At 43.4% G+C, this 26,917-nt stretch overlaps 1 protein-coding gene across 2 annotated transcripts in view; it reads right to left on the bottom strand.

The window, feature by feature from the left end:
- Positions 1 to 85: 85 nt before the first annotated feature.
- LOC105279235 (zwei Ig domain protein zig-8) overlaps positions 86 to 26,917 on the bottom strand; it is a 286,077-nt gene continuing 259,245 nt past the window's right edge. Inside the window, exons 6-7 of one of the 2 annotated variants that reach the window (XM_026969560.1) lie at positions 14,317 to 14,485; positions 86 to 13,633 (exon numbers count right to left, since the gene is read on the bottom strand). In XM_026969560.1, coding sequence (XP_026825361.1) covers positions 13,542 to 13,633; positions 14,317 to 14,485 — 261 coding nt within the window. In that variant the 3' untranslated portion in view covers positions 86 to 13,541. The remainder of the gene's footprint in view (positions 13,634 to 14,316; positions 14,486 to 26,917) is intronic. The other variant, XM_026969561.1, reaches the window with a different exon arrangement.

Raw genomic sequence — 26,917 nt, 5'->3', positions numbered from 1 at the left:
TAAATTATTTATCATTTCCTATTATTAAATCTAAAAGAGAGATCTGTAAAAGATTCACCGCAGCGTCGCTGCAACACCAGGGGGATTTACTGTCGATAATTTATTTCTGATTATAGATACAATATACATCATAGGCTAGACGAAACACTTATTAGGTATATTAGCCTACCTATAAATGTACGGTGTGAACGTAACACAACAAGTTAGGAATGTAAAACAGACAGAAACTCATTACACACCGCCGCGTGCGACGCGACGCGAGGTCGCATCCGAGGAAACGTAAAGTCGATCGATGATGAATGCAGAGATGATCTCTTTTATAGTTGTCTCGTCCCGCGTTAGTCAGTAAGTGTATGTCCACGCCGGCGTGTTTGGGTGGACATTTCTCGCATCTGTCTCTGTATTTTTGTGTGTGTGTGTGTGTGTGTGTGTGTGTGTGTGTGTGTATGTTGCGTGTACGTGTTAGTGCGAATGCGACACGGCGCAGTACTTATTTAACATCATTGTCGCGCGCACGACATATCTTATCACTTTGCCTTTTCTTACGCTTAAGTTAGCTACTTAGTCTGTCGCACGAGTGAAGGATGATCGAAGTAATCCGATAATATTTACACGGCCATTCATTAATAACGCGCCTCACACATGTCCACACGCGGAAGTGGCGGGCCGTCGATGTGCGCTGCCTGATCTGTCAGCTGTTTGCGGGGATACGAAAGGGTGAATGTTGTAAATGTCCGTTAAGATTCACCGGAACCTTCATAAACTCGTTTCTCTTGAATCTATAATATGAAGTAAGAGATTCGAATTAAGCAGATTGAATCAAATGAAATAATCATCCAGAAGAATTGATTTAAGAACGTGATAACGTAATAACGAAATATTCAAGTCATTTCACATCTATTTTGCAAAGACATTTTATGACGATCATTACTGCGATGTCGGGACTTCTAGAATTTGAGATCGAGATGCGTCATTCATTATCAACACTCGGATTCGTTTAATCGTTCGAGGGTTGATTACCAATTTTATATGCATTCACGATCGCCGATCGTTCTCCACAATTTAACGCACACGAACGATATCCGATTTAAAATTCAAATCGGCATAACCAGCAAGTATCCACCGAGAGACGAAACCCTCCCCCGCTTCCCTCATCTCGTCGTTGCGGCAGATCAGATCAGATCGCAAATCGAATTGCACCGCATTTTTTCGCGCTACTGATCGCACGACGACGCCCTTATCGGCCGATGGCCCTTCGACGCTCCCTCCGAGATATTACCCTCTCGCACCGGGTTTGCCGAGGAGTAGATAGGGCAGGGGCAACCTTTGCGGGGATTTCGGTGCGGTTGCGATCGCGAACGGAATACGCCAAGTTTTTTCGTGAAACTTTCACGAGTAGGCTTCGCTGGTATGTGTCTTTCTGTCCGTAAGGGAGTTTCTTTCGATTCAACCACCCTCGACCACCCTTTCCCCTACGGGATATCCGTGATTCGCAGTACCCTTGTCCCTCTTCGCAACGAGTAACTTACTCCAGTCACCCTTCTCTTCTTCCCCCATTTGTTTTTCGCATCTTCGAAAGCTGATTTGCGAAAGAGAAAGCCTTAAAGTTCCCCTGTCATCCCCCGCTGGCGATTCTTCCGTTCGGGTCTCCCCAGTGCGAGACAAACCGTACTCTCGTGCGCCATTTTTCCCGCTTACTTACATATTCACAGCTATAATTTCGATCCCGTCTGCTCCCCGCGAGGGGAAGGAGACCAGTAAGTCCAGACGAAGCTTATTTCTTCTCTCTCGATCAGACCAGATCGATCACGCTTGGATCACGCGATATCCTGGCCGGAAGATCTCGTCTCCGATATTAACATATTTACAATGCGCGGAGTTTCGTGAATTAATCTAGTTGTGTGTAACTGTTCATATCTTCAACGACTGCATATCGGAATATCGCGTTGCCTGAGCATGTGACGCGCGTTATTCTTCAGGAAGGAGTCAGTCGACTCGTTATTTTTTATTATTAACTCTCATCGGAGGTCGACTGATTTCTTTTTCTCAACAACAAGGCGATCCACATGGCTCTTTTTCGGATCGAAGAATGAACATCAAGTGTCAACTGAGCGTTAAAAAACTCCGAGTTGCGGCGGAAAATCATCGTGAATTGCATTGTTCCGGAAGCGACGTCGATCAATCCGATAAATCGTCTGATTTTCAGTGGGTTAATTTAACGTCCGTTAAACGCGCGCACCCTTAATTTAAAGCGTTCCCTTCATCGTAATCCAGGATATTACTTTTTAACGTTCAGCTGATAGCCCGATATAATCGCTATTCGATCGCGAATACTTCGAAATCACGCGGACATAAATGCTAACAACGGTTTCCCGACTCGATGCCGGGGCGTTAGACGATTGTATTGGAAGTGGTCGCTTGGGAGGAAGCAGATCCTCGAGTATCGCAGAGGCGTTGCGCGCGCTTCTCGTGCACTTCTGCAGAAGTTTTGGACGTATGCGGGTTTTTGACGTTCCGCGCGGTCGTACAGCTCCCGTTCGGTTCATTCGTGCATGAATTCGCGAACAGACACGCAGAGAGGGTAAAAAAAGCAAAGGGACAGGAGAAAAAGAGAGAAAAAGAGAGAAAGAGTGAAATGGTGAGAGACAGGGAGCAGGGAGGGAGGAAAGAGAGAAATTGAGCGTCGTAATTATCACGCGACAACACCGTTGCAGATCATTAAAAAAACAACTCGCGCGTTCACATTCAGCTCGCAAAAAGTTAATGAGTGCTCGCGGGCATTTGACGACAAATCGGGTATCGGAAGAGAGTGATCCGAACGCGATTTCGGTCTCGCTCGTATATAGGTACATGCGCATCCGCGGGCACACGGAGGCGCGGGGAAGCATTTTTTAAGATTACGTTAAAGTATGTGCTTGGTCTGTGTGACTGGTGCGCAATCATCTCGGGCGGTCATGCACGCCGCGACTTCCCGACGAGATTTACGAAGGTAATTATTAGCGCAGGAGCACCCCCTCACTCCGGAAAGTCCAGAATCTCTCTCTCTCTCTCTCTCTTGTTCTCGCTCTTCTTTTTCTCCATTCAAGACTTGTTTAACTTTTCTAACACTTTCACTAGTCGTTCCACATGTCACACCTGGCGGAGATCGTGAAGTACAAAAAATGCAAATAATTAATCATAGAAACGTTTTGGACATCTTTCCTTTTTTAGTTCGATGATCGGTTTCCGGAGAACTTCCTAGATCGATTATCGTCCCGATCACGGACACGCGAGAATTGTCCCTCAAAAGTTCACGCGTGTTCACGCGCCGGCCACCGCTCAGCCGAACAGGGTACGCTTTCTCTTCCTTTTTCACATCGACTAGGCGGTAACGTTACAGTAACAATAAGTTGCATTATGTCGACACGTGGTATGTGCGCGGTATCGGTAGCATTAAGTCGCATTATCGTTCGATTTATCTAACTATGATGTCTTCAACATCGCGCTGTTTTTCGTCTCCCTCTCTCTCTCTCTCTATCTGTCGTCGATCAATTACAGTTCGCTTAACGACGTTACACACTACTCTCCAACGCTTCTCCCCTTGAGTATCCTAACATCACACACTGACCGCCACCGCGTTTGGTCAGGATCGTACGCACACGCAACACACGCGCACGCACACATGTACAGAAAGGCGTATCGTACAAAATGAACCGTCGCACAAATGGGGACTCGCAGAAACGCGCGATTATGTGATCGTCGTATTGTCGAGATCAACTAAACAACTAAACGGTAGTTTTAAGTACATATTTACATGCGAGAGAAGTAGTCCGCTCGCCGCTTCGTCGTCCACGCGTTCGCTGGGGCGAGCAGAAATGGTCTTCGCGTCGCGCACCGGGGTAGTTTTGATGCTCGTTTCATTCGTTTTTCAGCTCCCGTCATCGGCAAATTCCGTCGGTGTGACGTGCGCACGTTAAAATGCAGATTGCGCGTATCAATGCCTGGCGCCGTGCCATGTCCATCGATTTAATTAGCGAAATTAGGCTGAGGGGTTGCCCGCACTCGGTCACCGTACCGCGTGCGCGCATAATCATTATGCGAATATTGTACAGAACTGAATATGATTAAACGATAACCGCTCGATTATTCCCCATTAATTCCTCTATTATGAACCGTCCATTAGAAATGCGCAACAGTGAACTGTATCGCCCGAAACCACCCGCGTTCCGCCCTGTTGATCACGCGCGTTTCCATATTTATATTAACCGTTTGCCTTACTACTACTCTCCCCATCGTTGCGCGAGTCAAAGGTCACTATTTAACGCTTAGACTGTTCAGTACATTTTCGAGCGTGAGCCCATGACAACGTTAGTCTTGTTTCTTACATTAATATATTATACAAGTGATATTTTATTTTCATTTGATAGCTCTATAAATAGTTAATAAAATCATTTCTATTTAAGTTAAACTTCCGTCACTCGTAGAGGGATGATAGGGCAGTCCAAGTGTTAATTTGCGTGTTTGAATAAGCGCTTGTCACTTTATCTTCATCAGTTGATTAGATTCAATGTACATGCAAAAGAGAAATCAAGCAATCACATTATACATAATTTAAAGAAAATAAATAACGGTGTTTATTTAACATAGATTAAGTAGAGCGCCCACATTAATTAAGCAATCAAGAGTCTCATTTTGAGTTTTAATCTATAATTTGTAGCACGAATGTTACTCATTATCGAAGACAATGCGTTAATTAATACAAGTCGGAGAGTTTTCAGAATTTCGAGACATCCGATATAACGTACAAATATTTTATATATGTACGTACCGCACGATTTAACTTTGAAAAATCAGTTATATGAGTATGACAGACACCATCAGAATTGACCGCGCAATCGGATTAACGGCGAAGATTTATTCTCTTTTGGAAAAAGATCGGAGTAGTGTGTGTCTTTGACACATGGCAGTAATATGATTCGAGGGGGATCAACGAAACCGAGAAGAAAACGCCATTAATTGCTCGTGCACTCTCAAACGCGAACGAACGAACGAACGAACGACTGAGTTGTCGTGGTGCGTCACGTCTCGCACTCGAGGGTGCACACAATGCGCCGACTTTTTTATAAATCGTCACGTAGCATCCCCTTTCCCGTGGGCGCATCGCGCTGCATACTAACTCGCGCGCGCTGAACGAACCAAGTGGCTTCCCGTGCTCTTTTTCGCTTTTTTTGTTTAGTCCCTTTTTGCCCTCTTCTCTTCCCTTTTTCCTCTCTCTCTCTCTCTCTCTCTTTTTTTTTGTTATTTCGCCAGTCAGATTCTCGGATCAAAAATACACACGTACCGAGCGTAGTTATCGAAGGCTCGCGCACGCGAAAAATTGACAGGACACAGCTGACCGAAAGGAGGTCAGTCAATCGATTCTATTGTAACATCGATGACCGGAAACAAGAGTCCATTCTGATGGGTGTTATTAAATGGCGTATTTTGATATTCACCGCGACAATCGATATGTGTCAAGCATTATTATGTATCGCCTGTATTGCTCCCTCGTTGTCCGTGACTTCGGCAAGATTTGTTCGCTCTAATCGCGACCAACGTCCCTGTTACGGCAAGTCAAGATGATCGAATGTAGAAACAATGATTAGTCGCGTAGATAGACGGATTGAATTCGTCGAATATGGCACGAATCAACGTCTGGCAGTGTCTAACATTTTTCTATTTTTTCCATTTGCTTGTCTCGTTCGGCAGTCAGTGTTGGGTGGGTTCTGATCACGAGGAACATTGCCTGTAATGAAGACGACTGGAATTAGCAAGTAGAGGAGACGAACCGTATAAATGAACATTGCTCGACCCGTCAAATATCGGAGGCGTACGGACGCGTGTTTGACATCCAGTTTATTTTTTTATTTTATTCCGTTTTATTTTTTTTTCTGCTGTTGTTGGGCTGCAGTCTCGCCCAACGTGGAGCGGTCGGCTTCCGAGTAATTGCGTAATTGCATTACGTTTCTCGCAGGTATCGACTCGGCGATTCGTGACTAACGGGAAATCTCCTTCGCGAGTCGGTGCGGTTGGGGCTTATCCGGATGTGCACCACCGACACTGCGGGGATGGAATAACGAAACCGCGGCACGCACCGCTTCCTTTATTTGCGTATCCCGCTATCCGAATGAAAAACGGCAACCACCCGCCGCGATGCTGTAAGTGTATCGCGCCTCTCCATGTTAACTGTTACACGATTATTCATTTTTCTTCCTTTTCTGATTTTTCCTCTCCCCCCGCCTTCTCCCCGTCTCTTGCTTCGCAACGTGCATTTGAAATCTCCGGTTGAAGCTCACACACAAACACGTACATGTACACACACGTACACACCCCTGGTATCATGCAGCCTTCGGAGTGGGATCCGCACGGTCGGCGCGGCGCGGCGCTCGCCGTGGAATACTGATGCGCGCACATCGATTACCGTGCGCAATTCAATCCGCTTTTTGATTCGACCATTTTAGGCTGTAAATTAAAAAGTGCGAGAGCGTCGCTCGTGCAAAAAGATTCGCAGAGAATCGTTGTCGTCCTGGCATGAAATTGCGTTTTCACTGATATGTCTTTCGCGTGCGCGCTCGCGGATCCGCTTTAGCGAATATTTTGTGCGGCCGTTCCGTTACAGTGGTGCACTGGTAGAAAAACCGCATAAAGATACTTTACAAACCTCCATAAACTCCCGAGCGAGTAAGTTCGGCCAGTCGTATGAAGATAAATAAATGCGAAAACGTTTAATGCGTTATTGTTTTCATGCTCCAAATTTAATTCTTTGACTGCGATTCATTCGAAAGCAAAGCGCTCGTTGTGTGCAGTTGAATTGATTATCATCATGGTACGCTTTTGCGAGTTTATGTAGGTCATTTGAATTATGAAAAATGTACTAAAACTCTTTTCGTAATTTTGAGAACGCAGATTGCTAAGATTATTTTTACACATTCCTCACTATGACAGTCACCAGTGATTGACATGTGATAAATGTATTATGATATAATATTATAATATGCAATTATTTACATTATTTGCAAGATAATGGCCGTTTAATAATAACAGTAAAGCGTAATGAACAAACTGCATTTGTAATTTGATATTTTGATTTGATAAAATTATGGAAATGATTATACAGACATATTACGGCAAATCTGAACAATCCAGTTGAACGGAAAGTCAATTAAACTAAAATACAGCTTGGCTTGGTGGATAAAGGTGTTAAGTCACTACCAAGAAAGAAGTCAAGCGCCTGTAGGCGTCGATCGCACACGACGACCATTTTCTTGGAGCATTTTCGTCTATAGGCGCTGTCAAAGCAGTCAAACGATTAAAAGTGCTTGGATCGAGGTCGCAAATATATCAGGACTTATCATCTTTCGATCGCAAAGGAGCTAACACGTTGACACTCGTGTTGTCCGATGTTTTTTTCTCCCGCTGGAGTGTTCGCGTCGAATTACTCTCATCGCGATGGAAGAACTCTTTTATGCGACCCGGAAGTGACACTCGCGAAGGAACGGCAGGAGGTGCCCTTATCTCTCTCTGAGCAGACGCCCTTTCGTTCTCATCACTCCGGTATCGTCTTCGACCGAAGCAACCCCGTACTCCGGGAGTACGAGTCGACGGCGCCGTTTTGTCGAGCGAGTTCGTCAGGTCGGCTTTGTAACGCGACTCTAATTCGTGGCGGTAACGACCTCGCTGCGCTCGTAACCGGAACCGGAAATTATGCCGACATTTAATTTTGCTCCGTAATGAGTAGCATCGTTCTTCGGGGAGATGACCCCGTCGAACGATGCACTCTCTGCGGAAGTCTAAATGTCCCACAGTAAATGCTGATGTAAACCGACTCAAGTGGCAGATTAAGCCGGGAGATTACGCCTCCACGTTTACTGCGCTCGCAATTGACAAGTTTATCACTGTTTTCGGTGTAAGACACGAGCACTTGCCCGAGAACTTGCCGGACGTGCCAATCTTTAATTCAATCTTGCCACGCACATCTTTGTCTTCGGAAGAATTAAAGGAAGAGGAAAGACGATAGTCGAGGGCATGATTTGCTCTCTCGTCGTTTGTGTCGTGCATAAAGTTATTACATTTTTCGCCTATAATTGCAAGAAAACTTGTATGACGAAACGTGATATAAAAACAGCATTGGAGGCAATGTCATCTAATTGTATGATGGCAGTCAACGTGTTAAGCAATTGTTGCATGAGGATAAATTTTTTCTTCGCAAAAGCCTTTGGACTAAAATGTCATTTTAATATTTTTCATCTCCGAGTTTTATTCCTACAATTGCCCTTGCACCCTTTGAAGAATACATCTGACGTGACGATCACTACAGTTCTCTATGATCGTCTCGTTCATACAAAACTCGACTAGAAATCGCACGCGGTTACGGATACACGAACAATTCGTAAAGGTGACCGGCGAAGTAACAGCCAGAAATGAAACAATAACGTTTACCTCGGACGTAGCCCGTTGACGTAATATGAGAAAAAATGCCGCTCATTTTTAATTAAAGCCAGCTGCACGTACGCGGAGCTGCGGACGCTCAGGAAAAGCGAAACGAGAGGAAAAACGAGCACGTCCGACCGAGCGCGAGCACATAGAGAGTCTCGTTTGCTGGTCACGAACGGCGTTCTCATGTCGGATGCTATTATAGTAAAGAATAAAAGTGGATGGAAATACCAAGAAACGACGATAGGCACGCGTTGCATGCACCTCGTTGTTGCGCAGCGCAGTGTTCACTTCCGTGTTCGTTCCGTCCCCCGTCAGGCACCACTCCGGGCTGAAAATGTATTGAAGAATACGGCACCGGCTCCGCAATGGAAAGCGGAAGCGCGAACGGCCGGCGATCTTGAATTATTACGATGCCTCGCAATCACGTTTGTACATAAATCACCCGCTCGTCCGTGCAAGGAAGTCGAGGAACGCTCCGATGAGTCCTCAACCTTTCCGCAACAGCCACTGCAGTGACTTTCATTGGACTCTCACCGCGCACCGAAAGACCACTGTAAATTTTCCACGGGGTGAGATTCTCAGACGTTGATTTACGGCAATTCGAGTATGACATGCTAATCCGCAGAGATGCAATAAAATTACGCACTAAACGCTGGGAAGAATTGTGCTCTTAAAGTGATGCACTCGAGTCTCAATTTAATTCTATTAACGCGGATTTAGATACATGCGAGTCAGTCTTGGATCAATTTTTCTTTTCAGGGTCAGGTCAGAATTGAAATATATGATTATGATTAACTCAGATTCTTGAGTCTCTTACTTACGCAAATTTCATTTACACGAGAACGGAACTCTCGTAAATTGATACTCGAGTGCATCTTCGTTGCATAGCTTTTCATCCGGTTCTATCGTGGGAAGCTCAAAACTATCTGATTCGTCGACTCGTGACTTTATTTTCCGCAACGAGGGCGATTCCGCATTTCGAAGACACGTTTCTTGAATCGATACCCCGAATGGGCTCGCAGCACGTTTTCTTCCGTGCAAAACGCCGAATCGGTCGGTGTGCGACGACACGTTAATCTGATGCTACTACGAGAGGGAACAGGTCAGATTAGCATGGCGTGCGCGAAAATGCGCTCACGAAACAGGAGCGTGTAGAGCAGGAGCCCTACGTGCTTCATGATCCGCTCGGAGAACCTCGCCGTTGGCATTATGCGGCATACCTCGCATTTAACTTGATAAATGAGAGTGATCCGGGGACCGGGGTGTCGTCGCAGCCCACCACCTTTCTTCGTCATCCCTTGTCGTCCCCCGACCTTTCCGCTTTTGTTTCTGGTCTCGTTCTGGAATCGCACGATTTCTCGGCGAGAAGAAAGAATGGAGAGGTGCCCGGCCGCGGATGGAAGGCAATGTCGGAGGAAGGACCACTAAACGTCCACCCTCGGCCCTCGGTCTGGGGTTGCTATCTTTTTGCCTGGGAAATAAGGGACCAGAGACAGGAACTTGATTATCCGGTCGACGACGAAGACGACGACAAGAGAAGTGTTCTTGCGCGTGGTCGAGCCATTGTATTACTCGCGTCGTTGGAAACTTTTTTAATCACGCCCTTCCGCCGCGGATGCTGGAATATTGCTCGCATCTCGCGAGTAGCCGTGCGCGCGTTTTCGGCTCGCGATGTTTCCCTGCGCTCTCTTTCATTCATTATTCATATTTCCCGGTCGTCCTGCTCGTGCTCCCATTCGCTCGCTTCCGCGACAGTTCCGAGTTTTATTAATCGTTACGAACGCGGGTCGGTACTGAATTATGCGCCTTCCCGGGCGCAAGAAGTCGTTTTACGAGTTTCTAAATGTGTATTAAACCGGTCACCAAATCGACTGTAATAGCTATTCGCGCGTTTCCCGATCGATCACGGCTGGAGGACAAAGAAATATTTAAACGTCGGTACTATCTTCCATTCCCAACGTTGAAAAATTGACGGAGTCAAGGAACTCTATAGATTCTTGCCAGATGGTTATTTAATTGGATCCACTTTTGAAATATCATGCATTACAATCAGACACGAGAATGAATTGTATTCATTTTCCATTAGAAGCTCTCGGAACTGTATTTTTATCATTTTGCTACGGAATAATATGGAAACGCGTGACTAAAAAGTTAAGCGAATCTTTTTACGGCGTTCAAGAATAATTTAAGCGCGGGCGGTCGAAAAGAAACGAAAGGTCAAGCGAGCATTTCCATAACGTTTTTCGCGTGTTTCGATGAAAAGCGCAGTACGTGAGGCGTAAAAAACGCAGACGGAACAGCAATACAGGGTAAACGAGAGAGTTATGGGTGTCGGCGAGAGAGTTGCGCGAAACTCGATATTATACTCGAAGCAGACAGTCAGTGTCGCATGTAAAGACGAATGGTCAGTCGTCCGAAATGAGCGAATTGCGAGCGCTAATTGAACCGGATGCGTTCCGTGCCTCTCGCAGGGGGTTTGATCGATTAGGACAACGTGCTCGCATCGCCACCCTGGCCATTTACTCCTGCGCCCGCGCGCACCTCCTATACACGAATTGCACGCACGGTCAGCCTCACCCTCCACCGCTCCACCAACGTCCACCGCTCGCCTTTATATCTAGAGATATGCGCTCTCTCGAGGAAACAGGAAAATAAATTTCACTTTTCATCGCGTGATATCCCGTCTTGTTTACCGGCAGCTCCCGTACTCGGGAGAAATTGCATAAACAATGCACCGAACACTGCAGCGAAAACAAAGCATTTCTGTACATTCGAATTAATTAAGAGGATTCCGTTTTAATTCTTTTTAATTCCGCGCTGCAGAATATTTTCATCCGACGCTCCGCGGACGCTGCCTGATAACATATTCCACTTAATTCCGACGGGAGGAGATCTCTCGTGCGTTTACGAAATTTAATTTGCTTTATGACAAAGACATCGGTCGCCAGTCAAAGTCTCGGAATCCCGCAAACGGTGGTTGAATTTAATCCGCGTATTGCTTCAGAAATACTGTCGCTGATTGTGCTTCTATTAATATTAATACCCCCTTGGAAAATCCTTTCATGTATTTATTCTGCACTATCACATAAATGTTTTTCCCTCCGTACGTAGTAATGTCAAATGTAAAAAATTTTATTTCGCCTGGATTTTTAAAATGTATTACGTAGTGGGACTCGATTTAACATAAATATCTCTGCGAATCTTTCACCCATTTGTAATATCATTTATCCCATTTGGCAATAATTGTCGGAATGCGGGCGTAATTATCGTTAAATTCTGAAATTCCATGATATAAATTAGATGTGACATTTCGGACACAATTAATTGTAACATATTTAATTACAAATCAAATACAAATGTTTAGTCAAGACAAATAAAAGAGTGCATGAAACATAAATCACCGCTCGATCGAGAGTTGCACGCAGAGTTTAGCGAAGACCTCAATGGAGAGTCGCATCGAGGCTTTTCTCGCACGCTGATTGATTCGAGAGGCCACGAGACGCCTCTTGAGGGAAGGAAGCGTGAGAGAACAAGCGACACGAGTAATCCGATTTCACGATAATCGCCTCCGCGATACTTTTCGAATCTCGGCATGGAGACTCGCGGTCTCGCCACGTCGCGTCTCGTACATGTGGCCGAAAGTGTACGTGCGAATCAATATTGGAACACGCGAATCGGGGATCGATGAGAGGCTCCTGTCGCCGGAAAGAGTCGGTATACAGCGGTCACGGTGGCTGATGGCCACACGGCCGCACGGATTCCGCAACGTGCTTGGTCAAAGCCGCAGTTGCGTGGCAACCACTCCTTCTCCTCTTCGATGCACTCGATGTCTCGCTACCGTCGCCAGTCGAGCTAAAGGTCCACGACGGACTCGGTGGATTCTCAGAGTCCACTCGAATTAATCGCAGAGAAAAGCGAGCAGCAACGACGCGCATCTTCGCTCCGCGCACGTTTCTCGTTTTCACCTTGCGCTTCCGTGCTACACGTGCAGCCATTTCGATCTTTCTCTTTTCGATGTTTCGCTCTTTCTTTTTTTCAATCTGCAGGATGTATAATATGTACAGGATGTCTCAGAAGATTCGCGTTTTTGTCTCGAGTAAAGTATTTGTAGACATACCGAGAAGAGAGACATCGTTTCGAGAGCTTTCGAGTTGTGAGCGATCGGGAATACATCAGTTTTAGCAAAACGCGAGTAAATAAGAAAAGTTACTTTTGCTACTTTTTGTAAGAATCTTAATTAAAGACACGGACAGAATATTAAAATGACAATTGAAAAATTGTACAGAATATAATACGCGCGGCTTCTGCAACATCCTGAGTATCGTATTCTTTTCATCTTCATTACCTCTCGCTCGCATCTCACGTAGTTTAATTATTCTCCGTTCAGTTTCATTAACATTAAATTATCCATCTGTACTTCATTTATCGAATGAACGTCCTTTCTTCAATCAGCAGCGAAGCTGTACTCGCGAATAAATTTATTATTCGCAAATAAATAATACTCCGTCGTTAACGAAACCGATCGACGATCTTCGTTGGCTGCATTGCGCGCGTTGCACCCTTGTGCGACTCGCTTGTGCGTGTCATCGCGCATCCGCGACTCCGAATCGCGCGCTCTTGCTAAAAGCGTCATCAACAGCCATGTCGTCGTCGTCGACGCGCTATCCCTTCGTATCCCCCGCTTCGTTCGTCGGTTCCGTTGCATCGACAAACGGCGCGTCGTTGCGAAAGAGTTACCGTTCCGGTGCGCAGTCAAAAGCCTCCCTCCCCCAACCCCTCCGACCAGATTCGTATCGTCGCATGTAGATACTTGGTAGATAGTGGCTGCCGTGATTGCTTCGGCAACGTTCACTCAATTCGTGACGGAAATATACCCTCTCTCGTTCTCTTCCACTCAGCGTACGCACACTCGCACACACACACACACACTCTCTCTCTTTCTCTCAGTCATCTTCTCTCTTTCTCTCATTCGTCCTCTCTCTCTCTCTCTCTCTGTTTTTTTCCTAGCTCGAAAGTGCTCTCTGACTTCTCTTCTTCCTCTTCTTTCTCTTCTTCTTCGCGAAAATGCGCGCGATGGAATGGAGTAATTAGTAAAGTAGCAGACACAGGCAGAGCAGAAGGGAGTACAGCCTCGGTTGCTTGGCTTGACCGCCGTGCTGCATTGCCGCGGGATACTCTCCTGAAACAGAGGGCAACACTTAAATTTTCTGAAGACCCGCGGCGCTTGGCACCCGTTCGCTTTCCTCTCTTCCTTTTCTTTCCTCCTCCCCCCTCGCCCTCCGCATTCCTCCTAGCCGTTGTTCTTTTTATTGCCGGGCCGAAAGAAAATGCCGCGGCGACTGCAATCCAGCTAATTACTTTCCCGTCCGTAATTGGCGCGATTCAACCTACGTCACGTGACGCGTTCTAAGTTTCCGCTTTTTTCCTGAGTCGCCGGATTACTCGCCAACTTCCGCCGAGAGTCGCGCGAGTGTGCCGGAGTGCTATCGCGACCTATCGAATATCGATTACGCTCGCGGGCAATGCGAAAAAATGTACGCTCGTGTCAACGACGAGACGACGATGCAGATGATGATCGTCGCGGAGTTATTCAGCGTCGAGAATCAAAAACTTACGACTGATGATAGATCGCCTCGCACGCGATCGCGATCGCGAGGCACGCGCGGTTGCGAATTAATCAAAGTCCAGGAATAAAAAATCGCTGAGCAAGTCTGAACACGTCGTTTCGCGTCACGAAATTTACACGCAAGATCTGCCAACTTCGGCAGATTATCTTTCTCTATTTTCGCATTTTCGCGAGGGGCGTGAGATTCAGTCACGAGTCTGTCGGAGAGTTCGCCTCCGGCGTCCTCGATTACTCACCGTTGAGTACGTGTACGGTGATCGATTTCGGTTGAGCATTACTGGGGTTACAAGTGTACCGTCCCGAGTCCGACGGTTTCGCTTCTTGCACCAGGAGGAAACTCGTCGTGCTGTCACCCTTCTCCGTGACCACGGAGACGCCACCTCTGGTCGAGTCGTAGCTGATTATCTGGAACACAGATCGGCCGATCGTCCTGAGACGGAGTGATATCTCTCTCCTGGGGTCGAAGGGAGGGAGAGTATGGGATCGGCTAACGCCAACGCCGGATACAGTTTTTATTGGGCAGCCCGGATGGGTATTGGCCATGAGCGCGCGGTGATAAGCCCTCCGGGTCGAAGGACTCTCTTTCAGTGCACGAAAAGCGAAGGGTGGAAAAAAATAGGGGGCTTCTCTTTCTTTCTCTCCGTCGGACGAGAATTCTTTTCAGCGCGAAATCGACGATTGGAAAGGGACTGTAAAATACGGAACGCTCTCAGGGTGATATGGAGAGTGAGGAGAGGGTGGAGTTCGGTCCGACGTTCAGTGCAAATTGCTTCACCGACGACTTATGTCCCGAAGGATATTTTCCGGGATAAATATTATTCCCAATATAAATGATTTTCTATGAGTAAATGAGGATTTGTTATACACACGCCATAATATTTTGCATATTTCTGAATTATTTTCCCATTTAATATGTGACGTTAAACCAGCATTGTCTCAAATGAGCTTACGTTTTAACACTAAAATTCTACGTATAAAAATATTGCAAAAATTGTAAACAACTTTCCCTTTGTATAATACTTTGTCATGAAAATTAAATTATATAAATTTATGCATAAATTTACTGTGACAAAATAGAAACTAAATTAGATTTCAATATTTGATGGAGAGATAATTTTCTTTGTGCAAAATACGTGGCGTTTAAAATAATCAAGGTATTCTGCGATTGTTATTTAAGCTCGCGTATTTGTGCACAGAAAGAAAATTGAATGCGACATACAAACGCTAGCAGCGTGCTCGTCGCAAGGTCCCCGGCAAATGTCGTGTTTATCCTATGTCTATACTACTCGGCGACGCTCGTCACGAGTGTCGCTTTAACACGGGGATGGTAGAGCCCAACATTCGGTACATACATGCGAATTGAAAGTAACAAGAGAACAGGTAGCATCACGAAAGCCCGGAAAGGGATTTTTAAATAAATAATTTGCAGCCGGAACCTTACGGTAGTGTGCTTACGTTCCGTCTGAGAGGCACGTAAGCCTTCTTAAGGGAGCGAGAATCGTAAAACATCCCTCACGCTGTTGGATATTCAGCTCTTGGCTGTTCCGACATTAAGAAGTTTGGACGTCATGTTCGTTCACCATTATCACGGCTAAGATTGATGTTCAAATATAAATTTCTTAAAAGGACAATCTTTGAAATTTTATACAGTAATAATAGAATTATGAGATTGTGTCACGGTTTTCTGTATTTGAAAACTGATATCAAGAATGTCGTAATATATATTAATATTTAGTATATAGCAGAGTATATTAATATTTTTCGGTTTTGTGTAATAATGTGAAAATGAAAATTAATTACTGCAAATACCAACATATCATTTTCAGTAATATGGTACTATTACATACGATAACAGTATTATATCACTGTTATAGTATTATATATAATTATTATATAATATTGTTACAATATTATATAGTTGTACTGCTCAAGTTATTAAATAAATCAGATTTATAGAATATATTCATAATATATATTTCATAATGTAAAAGAAGAAAATAACGTAGGTATATAAATTGAAATACACTCAAGCAAGGATATTACAATCAATATGTCATAGTATAATGCCAGTATTATTGGAAAATATATGCACACAGCTACTATAAAAATTTTCATTATATACGAATGTTTGATATCCAATATTAGCATAAATTATCCTATAAAAACTTAAGTGTGCTCGCTGGAAAAGAAAAAGCACTTCTTCGGGATTTTTTCCATTAAGAGTGCAAATATCACCTCGTATTCGTGAGAAGGAACTTAATTCTTTTGTATTTAACTTTCGTTATGTTTGTCACGCATGCTGAATTTTAGAAATAAGTATGTCTCCCTCCGAAGCGTCTCTCATTTATTTCTGTCATCGCTTACTTTCAAAACGATTAATTGAACGAGAAAGTTAGCATTCGCTGAGCTTGATAAGATGTTATTTTCCTTCCGTTTCGTTGCTTAAAGCATGCGTTGTAATCTAACGCAGGATAATATGCGAAACTTTTTGTTTGAAAGTCCCGCGCTTAATCGTCACTGCATACACTGCGATAATACCAGGGCACGCATACATGCGGTGTTCTAATATATTCGCATTCGGCAGCTGCGGACACGCAATTTTATGCACACTGTTAAAAAGATGACTTTTTCCTTGTTATGCGCGAGTGCACCCCGTTAGGTTTTTACAACAGCTCGGTGAAGTTGGCACCCCGAAATGAGAATTTTTAAAAAATTGATATGGCATTCGATTGTCCACAATTTGTCCACATTTGTCCATATATCATTTTTTGTCCACCTTACAAAACAAATGTGGACAATCGAATGCCATATCAATTTTTTAAAAATTCTCATTTCGGGGTGCCAACTTCACAAAGCTTTTTACAACTCAAACGTAACTGAAATCGGCGCTTTGAAGAACCGCGCTTTTTCTCTTCGAGCGCGCATGCGCAAGCGAAATAAAGCAACGCGCGGCAAAATTGGGCTTCCGAAATTCACGCAACGCAAACGTAAAGTTACCTTTCAAGAATTCGTTAAACTTTTACGATGCGACGCGTAAGAATGAGCGATCGAAATAAAATCCCGTCTAAAAATATCGCGTGTTTTGTTGTACATTGCTGTTGCTTCTGCGCTGTATCTCGTCTGCGAAACGCGCAAATTTATATTGTAAATGATGTCCTTGTAATTACTTGGACGAGTGATGTTTCGGATTGAATTGATTTTTATTTAATTTTACTCGATCGCTGAAACGGATAAATAATATTCAATTCTCAGTTCATTAATCGTATAAAGCGCTGACTCTGCATTGACGATCGAATTAAAACAGCGACCAATTACTCACCGATTAACTCTCGTGACTGTAAATCGATTTAAAATAAACGAACGTTACGTTTAAATTGGATATTTGCGTTTCTTGGCTCTGTCAGTTGCAAAATGTTTATTGCAATTTTCCTCTCCAGCAAAGGAGACGCTTACGTTCTGCACTTGAAATTAATATAATGCACTAGAGACAATTGAGCATTAAAAAACACAGTAGACAGCAAAATTATATACTATAAAACAATACTTAATACAAATGAAGATTCTAATCTATCAATTAATACTAATCTAGTTAAGTAGAATGTAAAAACACGGTTATGTCGATAAAGTTTTAATTTAATAATTTTTAATTCAGTAATGTTTTCCAGCCAAGGGGATCCAAAGCACGACCGAAACATTCGCATTTTTATTGAATTTCAATTATTAAACAATTGCGTAATATATCAATAATCACGTTTTGGGGGATTCTATTTGCCTATATTAATATTTATTAAAACAATCTTTATTATCAATAAACTCGTTAACACACGAGCGTTCTAATATTATTTGTTCACAAAATAATTCGATTTTTAATTTTATTATATGAAAACAAGTAAACAAAAATGGAAATGTTAAATTTACAAAGAAATCCTGGAAAACGAGAAATTGTTAGCTTGCATAGGCGCGTTCGACCACGGATTCAACTTTATCTGATGTTATCAGCAACGAGAACGCGGCTCAGCGAGCCAGATAATTTCAGTACGCCGTAGAGCCCGTAATTTGCCCAAGTTTTAAAGACGCGTACGGAAGTTTGGAACGACGAGGAGATAGAGGGAGACGAGCCGGGCCTCGTCAATCTCATTACACGCTCTTACCGGAAATCGGCATCCCGCGGGATTGCCGGCCGATTCCAATGGAACATCTTCGGACTCAATGGTCCGTTGGAATGGTTCTCCTCCCTTTCGCCCTTTCCTTTGCCGTTAGTACTTTTGTCTTATCAGTCCTTGCTCGCGCATTCTGATAACGGTAGTTCTTCCGCAGTCTTGCATTCTGTGTCGCTCATACTTTTGTCCTTTTCCCTCGTTACATTCGCGTAACCGTCGTTTTCTCTGCTTGTCTCCCGTCATTTATCAAATTTGTCGTTTCGATTTGGCGTTTAAATATTCTATTCTTGTCACTAACCGTTCCAATGGACGATTCATGCATTATGCAGCAGAAACGAGACGTAATCAATTGTCGAATAGCATAGATTACCATCGAAGAGTTGCCGAAAAGGAAATTATTAATGAAGCGGTTAAACGAACTACTCGTACCGTATTCGCCAGAGCACGTGTGCGTCAACAAATGAATTTTTAAATGAATTTGCACGAATTGTTAACGTGTTAATGCGGGGAAGCTCGAGTGGTCTGCTTCACCAAAATCGATGAGTTTTTTATTCGAAGGAATGCGTGCGAGGAACGCGTGCGATTTTAAATATATACTGCATTTTGCGTATAAAATATAGATTAAGCTAAATTGCAGTGCATTTATCACCCACAGATGTTACAGAGGTGTATTAGATAAAATAGCTCGCAAATTAACGTGACCGCCGCTTTTCCAATGACTCGGACTCTTCTGAAACGACACAATCGCTTTTCGAATTTTCCAGCAGTCCGGTTAATTGTATTTCATCACAGATTAATGAGCCATTTTACCATAAATATCCCAGGTCCATGCTTTTCATTCCACATCAATCTTGATCTTCCGAGCATTTTCGAGCAGTACGAGGGAACGTTACACCATTAAATTATAATTCGCCGAACATTTATTTCTCACTGATATTTCGCCCCTTTCTGTTTGTGACATCTGCCGTACCATCCTTCTACTTATCTTCTCGTCGTTTCTCGTGGCACCGTTCCGCCAAATCGTTTCCCTCTGATAAATTCATCCCTCAGCCCGGCCTTCCCTTGGACGGATTTTCCTCGCGCCGCTCAGCCCTTCCTCCCTCTCGTTCTCTCTCTCTTTTTCGCTGAGAAATAAAGTTGCCAGTTGTTACGTTGAAATCGGCTGTTATTCCGGGATTTCGTTGTTTCTTGAAGTAGCACGCATCCAGCTGCCGCACGTCGAGCACGGCAAATGCAAAATATTCTCGAGAAGTGATGCGAGCGACGTATACACGTATGTGTTGCATGCATTGCCTGCGGATGAATTCTGAGACGTAGCTGAGACGTAGCGAGATGTTCAATATCGCGCGTGTAGAGAGTGGCGCGAATCGCGCTACGACCGATCAGATGTCTCGTTTAATCGAATGCAACAACATGCAGACCGTTGGTTCTGTTTGATATCATCGTATCATCCGACTTTCTTTGAAATAACAGAAAGGAAATCGTCTCCAGTCAGCACTGCAGCTTCTGCGCTCCCGAAGGGACGTTTCTACCCTTTACCGAGCGCACCCGCCCGCCTGATTGCATCCCGGAAAATTAGCAGCGGACAACAAATTTTCCCGGCGCACATTTTCTTAATTTCACTTTGGGTTTTTCTTACTTCGGGCCCCAGAGAATTGCGCTGGGATACTCAGTAGAATACTTCACCGATAAAATCTTATCTGCTGTAAGTGTTAGGGTATAAGTAATATCGTGTGTCAGGGTTATTACGCTTCGCCCTATTGCGCGAACATAATGCTGTAAAAATAACGTTACAACATCGTAATGATATTAAATATGATGCATATGAAGTTCTTCGTTATGAAGTTCTACGGCCGTATGAAGTTCCATGGATTTATGTGGAAACGAGATGCTTAATGTCGCACAAATGAGTCAGTTCTTCGTATTACTCTTTCATTTATTCAAATTTTATGCCCGACGCTTCAGGTCCGCGCGGAAATAATAAGTTCGTTACCCAACGAGTAGAACAGTCACTCAATTTTCCGCGGAGAATGTTCAAATGCCACGTGATCGTCGTTCCTAGGAACGACAGGAACTAATGCCTATCGATCGATGTTATTTTTGTGAAAAGAATTGTGGAATATGGTATTTTTTTCTCGCATTCAGGTTGGCAAGAAGTGTTTGCTATTTTGTTGGATAAATTTGGCTCGCTTAAGCAGCCGCGACAGTTCCAGCTCATTTGGCAATAAATATGATATTATCCGATTCGATCAACGCTTTGCTACATTCAGTACTCGATAACAATAGATTTTACAACTACAATTTATCCAGTTTCTTCATATCTGACCTATATATTGTGTTTTTAATACTTTTTAACCATGAATTATCTAATAGTCAACCACACAGACGCACGGCACAAATTTATAAATTCTCTGAAAAATGGCAAACCTTTTGTTATCTCAACCTAACAGACTTTTATGTCTGGACTACATAGCTGCAAATTCTTGTCTAAAGAAAATGTCAATTGCACGCGTAGAAGAAACGTCATGTCCCGACGCTAAGTAAAGAGCGCACAAAGGTTATCCATCCACTGCACACATCCACCCCAAACAGCCGTCCTCGCAGGGAGGCCAAGGGAGTAACGCCTCTTCTTGTTACTATGGTTCATTTTGCGCAAAAAAAGAACATTTTTCGCGGGACGCGTCACGCATGAGTGTAATATGAGCAGCACTCTCGACGACCTGTTACCGGCTTTTTGCCGACACTCGACGCCGGAATTGTAACCGGCAAACAGCCGTAAATAAAAGCTGCATCGTCAGCCGGGCACTCGACAGTGCGCTCGGCCGCGCAAAGGGACACTTATTTTGCACGTGAGTCAACGAAATAAAGATTACTGCCGGTCCGGAAGTGTGTTTGCCCATACGGGGGTGCTTGCGTTCGTCGCGCGACGAACGAACCCCGAAGAGCGCCAACGGGGGTGGATAATGAGTCAACTTTACGGGTGTACGTAAATCCGTTGCTATTTGCGTTACACGCCTTACAGCTCTATTTGGACGGGATCGAGCGATCTCCCGCGTTCATGTCCACGCGGACTACACCTTGTTTGTGAGCTAAATCCGTCGTTGGGGATGACACGTGCGATCAAACGGCGACGATAATACGCCAGCAAAAATTGCCCTTTATTTGATCGCGCCGAAATGTTGGAGAACCAGGTGAGTGGTGTTCGCCATATTTACCCCGGCTTCGGCAAAGTGATATTGGTTCAAAATTATAATTACGGTTCGTGTGCGGGATTTGGATGTATGCTTGTGCATATTGCGCGGCATCGGTACCATTATAGAATGAAAAAAACGAGATTCACAAATCTGTAAAACGTGCTTGCGCTCCTGACGCTGCAATACCGCAAAAACTGATTTGGCGCGACCACTTCCTCTCTCCTTTCCCTGGCAAGCTTCCACGATCGACATATAAATAAGACGAAATAACGTTATCCCTTGCTTAACCATCGCTTGACAAGATTTCTTTGCGATAAGTCGATTGACGTGACTGATTCGAGTGACTGAAATCGGAAATAAACGACAGCGCCATCGGAAGAGTAGAATCAAGTAAATTTAAAATAGGAACATCGCCATGTGTCTGTTGTATGCATATGTCTTGGATGGTGTATATGAAAATTAACATTTTGCGGTTCCAAATTAAACCAGACTCGAGTTTAGAAGTAGCCCTCCACATAATTCTTCAATTGGTCAAAGCTGTGCATAATTATAATTAGCACGCTATATTATTAAAATTCTTCATTAAATTTTTTGATTAAGTAAACTTTATTTATGCTTTATTAAAGTGTACTAAAAATATTCAAATAAGAATATTTAATATTACTTTAATATTTCTTATGGACTCTACAAGGACCGCAAAGCGTTAATGGAACGTTATTGTGATTGCCTCGTAATCATTAATCGATTAGATTAAAAATGATCGATTAGAAATCGTGCATGTCAAAAATCTATTAAGGGGTTACATACCTCCAGAATTTTCAAACAATCGATTTTTTTTATTACTGATTTTCATTCTTTATACTTTTAAAAATATAATAAAAAAAGAATTAGTGAAAAATTCCAATCCGTAACGAAGATATAACAATAAATATGACCGCGCGTCAGGAGGCGGGCCGCGGCGCGCAGCTGCTGCGTGCGGCGCAGGCTACTGCAAAGTAGCTCGAACAGCCCACAGATTACAGAAAACTGTACAAAATATAAAAATTATCGAGAAGGAAGGCACGCAATATGAAATTGGAATGGGAGATTAAGCTGACTACAAAAATTAATATTTACACGATTTTTACTTCTCAAACTTTAAACGCGTTTTTCTCGAAACCAGTTTTTTTGACACGGTCGGCACGATAACTCGAAGAGTTTTCAATATTTTTAAAAATTTTTTGTTCTCAAATCTTCGTAATCGTTTTGTCTATAGTCTATCGAGCCATTTTTTTGCAATTTTGTTTAATACAATTTTTATAAACAATTAAAGACCGAAAGTTTTTCATGAAAACATGAAGTTCAACTTTGACATGGCATAAATTGTTTATTTTTTTGAAATTAAAAAATCTGGCTCGATAGACTATAACTACAACATTACTTTACAAGAAATTTCTTGCATTTGTCAGATCCATCAATGTTACAAGAAGATATCATGCCAACTCTGAGGGGACATTTTGTTAGCAGCGGTCCAATTAATGCCACAAAACTTCATTTTATTAATATTCAAAAATTTATTATTAATTATTTTTTTACACTTAAAGGACCAGTAAATCATATGCAATTCATATTTTACTTTATTATTTCAGATATACCCCCTAAAAAAATTCCCCAAACATATCAATTTTTCGCCGCTATGGAGATATATAACCCCTTAAATGTCGATCTAAAAACCAGTGACATTTAAAAACCCATAAACAATTTAAGCAGCAAGCGAATCAGATTGAGATTTCAAACAGCCACTTTACGATTAAATCTTGATTGATTAACTTTGGCGGATTTAAAATTAGTTACTTATCATATGTATTCGAAAGAAATGTTTTAATGAATATTACAATAATTTCAACATATAATTTACACCTACACAACAAATATTGGATATATGCCTCTATATATCAATATTTTTTTATCCTGACACATTTATTCTCACAAATATCCACATTTTCCCTCTCGTGTATCTCTCTTGGAATATCCAATAAACTGTTCGCAAATATATCCGCAATTTTATCTCTTCACTATTCATAGTTTAGACAATCAATTAAGAATATCAAGCTCAACGAAGCTCATGTGTTATTTCCGAATAAAACGATAAATGCATTATAAGAATTCTACAACTTTCTTCTTCACAATAACGAATATATTTATAACGATCGAAGATGCTATATTATATATTAACTTTCACTCTTAGTTTTATTTAAAAGTTATGAAAGCAACTTTAAGATTCGTTTTGAAACTCGCTCATAATTTACCGCAGCCAATTTATTATATTTACTTAAGAATGATGTTTCCAAATAATTATAATGAAAAAACGACAGTTCTATTATCACTCCGCTAAGAATGCACGAGAAACAGAATCGTTTCTCGCCGATTTTCAGCGGCAAAATCCGCATCCGTACATTCGGAAGCGTCGCGATGCTCGTCGCGCAACGACACGCGCGGACGGCGCCTCGCGTTGCTCGGGGATGCGGTCGACGCCGCAGCACAGACGTGGCCATGAAATTCAATCAAAATCAAAGGGATAAGGTGTATTGGGGCGTGAGAGCAAACGCTCGGCTGCCTTCGGTGGATTCCTTGCGGCCGGGAAGTGTTTCGTGGCGCGGTGGGATCGATCGTAGGGCGACCTTATCATCGACGGAGAATTTCGGCCGACTCTCCCGGGACTATCCCCGTAGGTTGCTCCTTATCAGTCGGGGAGACCACGAAGGAGAGGTTTATCACGTCCGTAGGCGATCACGGCATCTTCCGTGAGCGCATGAATCATTATGCTCGCCGCAGAATCGTGATGGCAGCGCAGTTATTTTGTCCGATCTCCTCTCTATTAGATCCCACGGGGACTTATGCAATTTCGTCGGTCCCCTTCGCCGAAAGTGCTGGCGTTTTAAAGGAGACCATCCCTGGATGCACTCCCGCGTACGTAAACCTTCCCGCGCTCGCTCGGAAAACATTCAGAAATTCTTGTAAGACCATTTCGAAGATATGTCTGTGTTTCAATCGGAAATCTGAGGTAATAAAAGATTTCCAAATTTTTCTAACATTTCATCCCCTGGTGAGGTAATAAATGTTCAACACGTTCGCTACCGCTCTGTGTGGTTGGAAAACCGTCCACCATGGATTGTCTCATATTTTTCTTATTTTTGATATTGACAAGATAAACTTTCTTCCTCGTCTTTGACGGAAATGAAACAAAAATCATAGTCACTGATATATGACACTAGTCTTTCAATCTAGCTCGACGTGGTGGACAATTGAATTCGCATTTATTACGAACCGTCACCTCTCAGACATAATATCAGTGGCAGATGCAGGATTATCGTATTAATTACACGTGGGTGGAGAAAACATCGGCTGACTCGGCTCGCGTGGTAAATCTGGGTCTAATCGCATGAGGTATTTATCAATATTTTCCGTGGCAGGCGACTCGCTCTCGCGAGAGGGAAAGGGCGAGCGACTGACCGTAGGAAATAGTATCCTGAGGAATTAGGAAGTCCCTTACGGCTCATTTACGAAACCCTTCGCAACTGCACGCGTTAGTCACGCACGATGGAGCCCTCTTTAAGCCTCGCTCACTCGCTCGCTCGCGTTGTTTCTGCGTGTCCGAGCGAGTCCCAACGTCCTTGGTCAGGGCTTAATGTGTCTAATGGAACCTCGTAAGTGCCGTTACCAATTTTGCCGCGACTCTTACGATTTAGCGGCGGGCCACCCAACCGGGACATTATCAAAATTTATTGGCCGGTCAGCCGTTCGCAAACAGTCGTCGCCGCCACCGTCGTCGTTGCCGCCGTCAGGGTGTTTTATGATCTCCTTTTGTGCTCGCACATACTTAATTCGACCGCCAGAAAAACTCTATTACCGCGCTGAAAGCCGATCTAGAAGATATATCGAAGAATTGTTTGACGAGACAAATTCGCCGACAAAATGCAGAAACACAGGCTTTCATTACAAATGCAATGTAATTATCACAGTGGAGGAGAAATATTTGTTTAAATTCGTATCACGTGCCCTTGTTTGACCATCCTAAGCGGTTTACGGGAAATTTTGGAGAAATCGTTATGGAAAAGCAAAATGTTTAGGAGGGAATTTGCGTCGCTGCGTATTTCCGGGAGCGTATTTCAGCAGCTTAAACTTGAGTATGTGGAGCGTAGTTTTGGTTGGCTTAACGATTACCTTAAACGCGGACGATCTGCGTTACGTATTAATTATAACAAACACGCGCGCGTGCAAACACATTACGGGGTGCGTGTGTGTGCTTAACGCAACGCGCTGATATCGTCGCGTAATTTTCAACGGTCAGGATTAAATGGTACCTACGTGACGAAAATATTCCAGTCGGAATTACGAAACAAGGAGCAGCTCGGCTCGAAAGACGCAATTGCTCGTCCGATTAATTCTTCGCGACGGAAGCGTTTCAAGCTGCTCGGCATTTTTGTATGACAACGGATGGTTAAGTGCGCCTGCTGTCCGCTATCGGAGTTTTAATCGGAACTGTTCAACTTCTGGAGTTCCAAGGGGTACCTAATTAGGGATGACCTTTGCCCGAAGGTTTGTCCTGCCATGAATCACGCGTCTCTTCGCCTATTATCTCGTAAATTCGCGCAAGGCAAATCGTTAGCCATTCAGAATTTCTGCTTGTGTCTCACTTTATCGTGTTGATAAGAAAGAATGGAATGATAAAAAATCTTAGCAGGCACGCTATATTCTCCAAATGAGAAAAGAACTTCGCAAAGCGCCCTTCCTTTCTCGTATCTTCTGTACTTTTTGTCAAACAGTTTACGTGACAAATATGATAGAAATTGAACACTTTTCAGAGCCTTCAGGTAATCCAAAAAAATTATATCTTCAATTTAGATCGTTTAATTATATCTCTTAAAATTATATCTATTAAAATTATATCTCTTTAAATATAATTTTAATGATGAGACGTTTCAATAATATCTTTTACAATATCTTTTGAACGTTACCAATAAAAGGGTCAATTTTCCAATAGTAATTCTCCTTTATAATAAATTTTCTGTAAGAATTTCGTGACGTCGCGGCGCCAATTAAAGAAGAAAACGAAAGCTTCTTACTCAAGAGATAAATCACAACATGTGTGCATTACGCATTTGCCCCGTGCTCGTCTGAATTAATGACGGTAAAAATTCTGAAATGTAATAATAACGACGCCGGAGCAACGACAATAATAATCTCGAGCAACCGTGCACGCAATAAACATGACAGAGGCAGACGAAAGTTCCAGCCGGCGCTGAAAATTTCATCTCGCGGAAACTTGGTCTCACAACGGCGGCGGCGGTGGCGGCGACGAAACTCAAACTTATTCGACGCGTTGGCTGCCGCGATATCAGAATATATCCCGGGAAGTAGGATCATCATTAATTATCCGTGTGCAAAGTCAACGTTGGCCCGATTTGCGCGCGCGTCAGTAATACATCTGGGTCTGGCTAATC

The sequence above is a fragment of the Ooceraea biroi genome, chromosome 5 (genome assembly GCF_003672135.1).
Source record: "Ooceraea biroi isolate clonal line C1 chromosome 5, Obir_v5.4, whole genome shotgun sequence".
Lineage (NCBI taxonomy): Eukaryota > Metazoa > Arthropoda > Insecta > Hymenoptera > Formicidae > Ooceraea > Ooceraea biroi.
The sequence above is the reverse complement of the archived record's forward strand: the minus strand, read 5'-3'. Positions and strand labels throughout refer to the sequence as shown.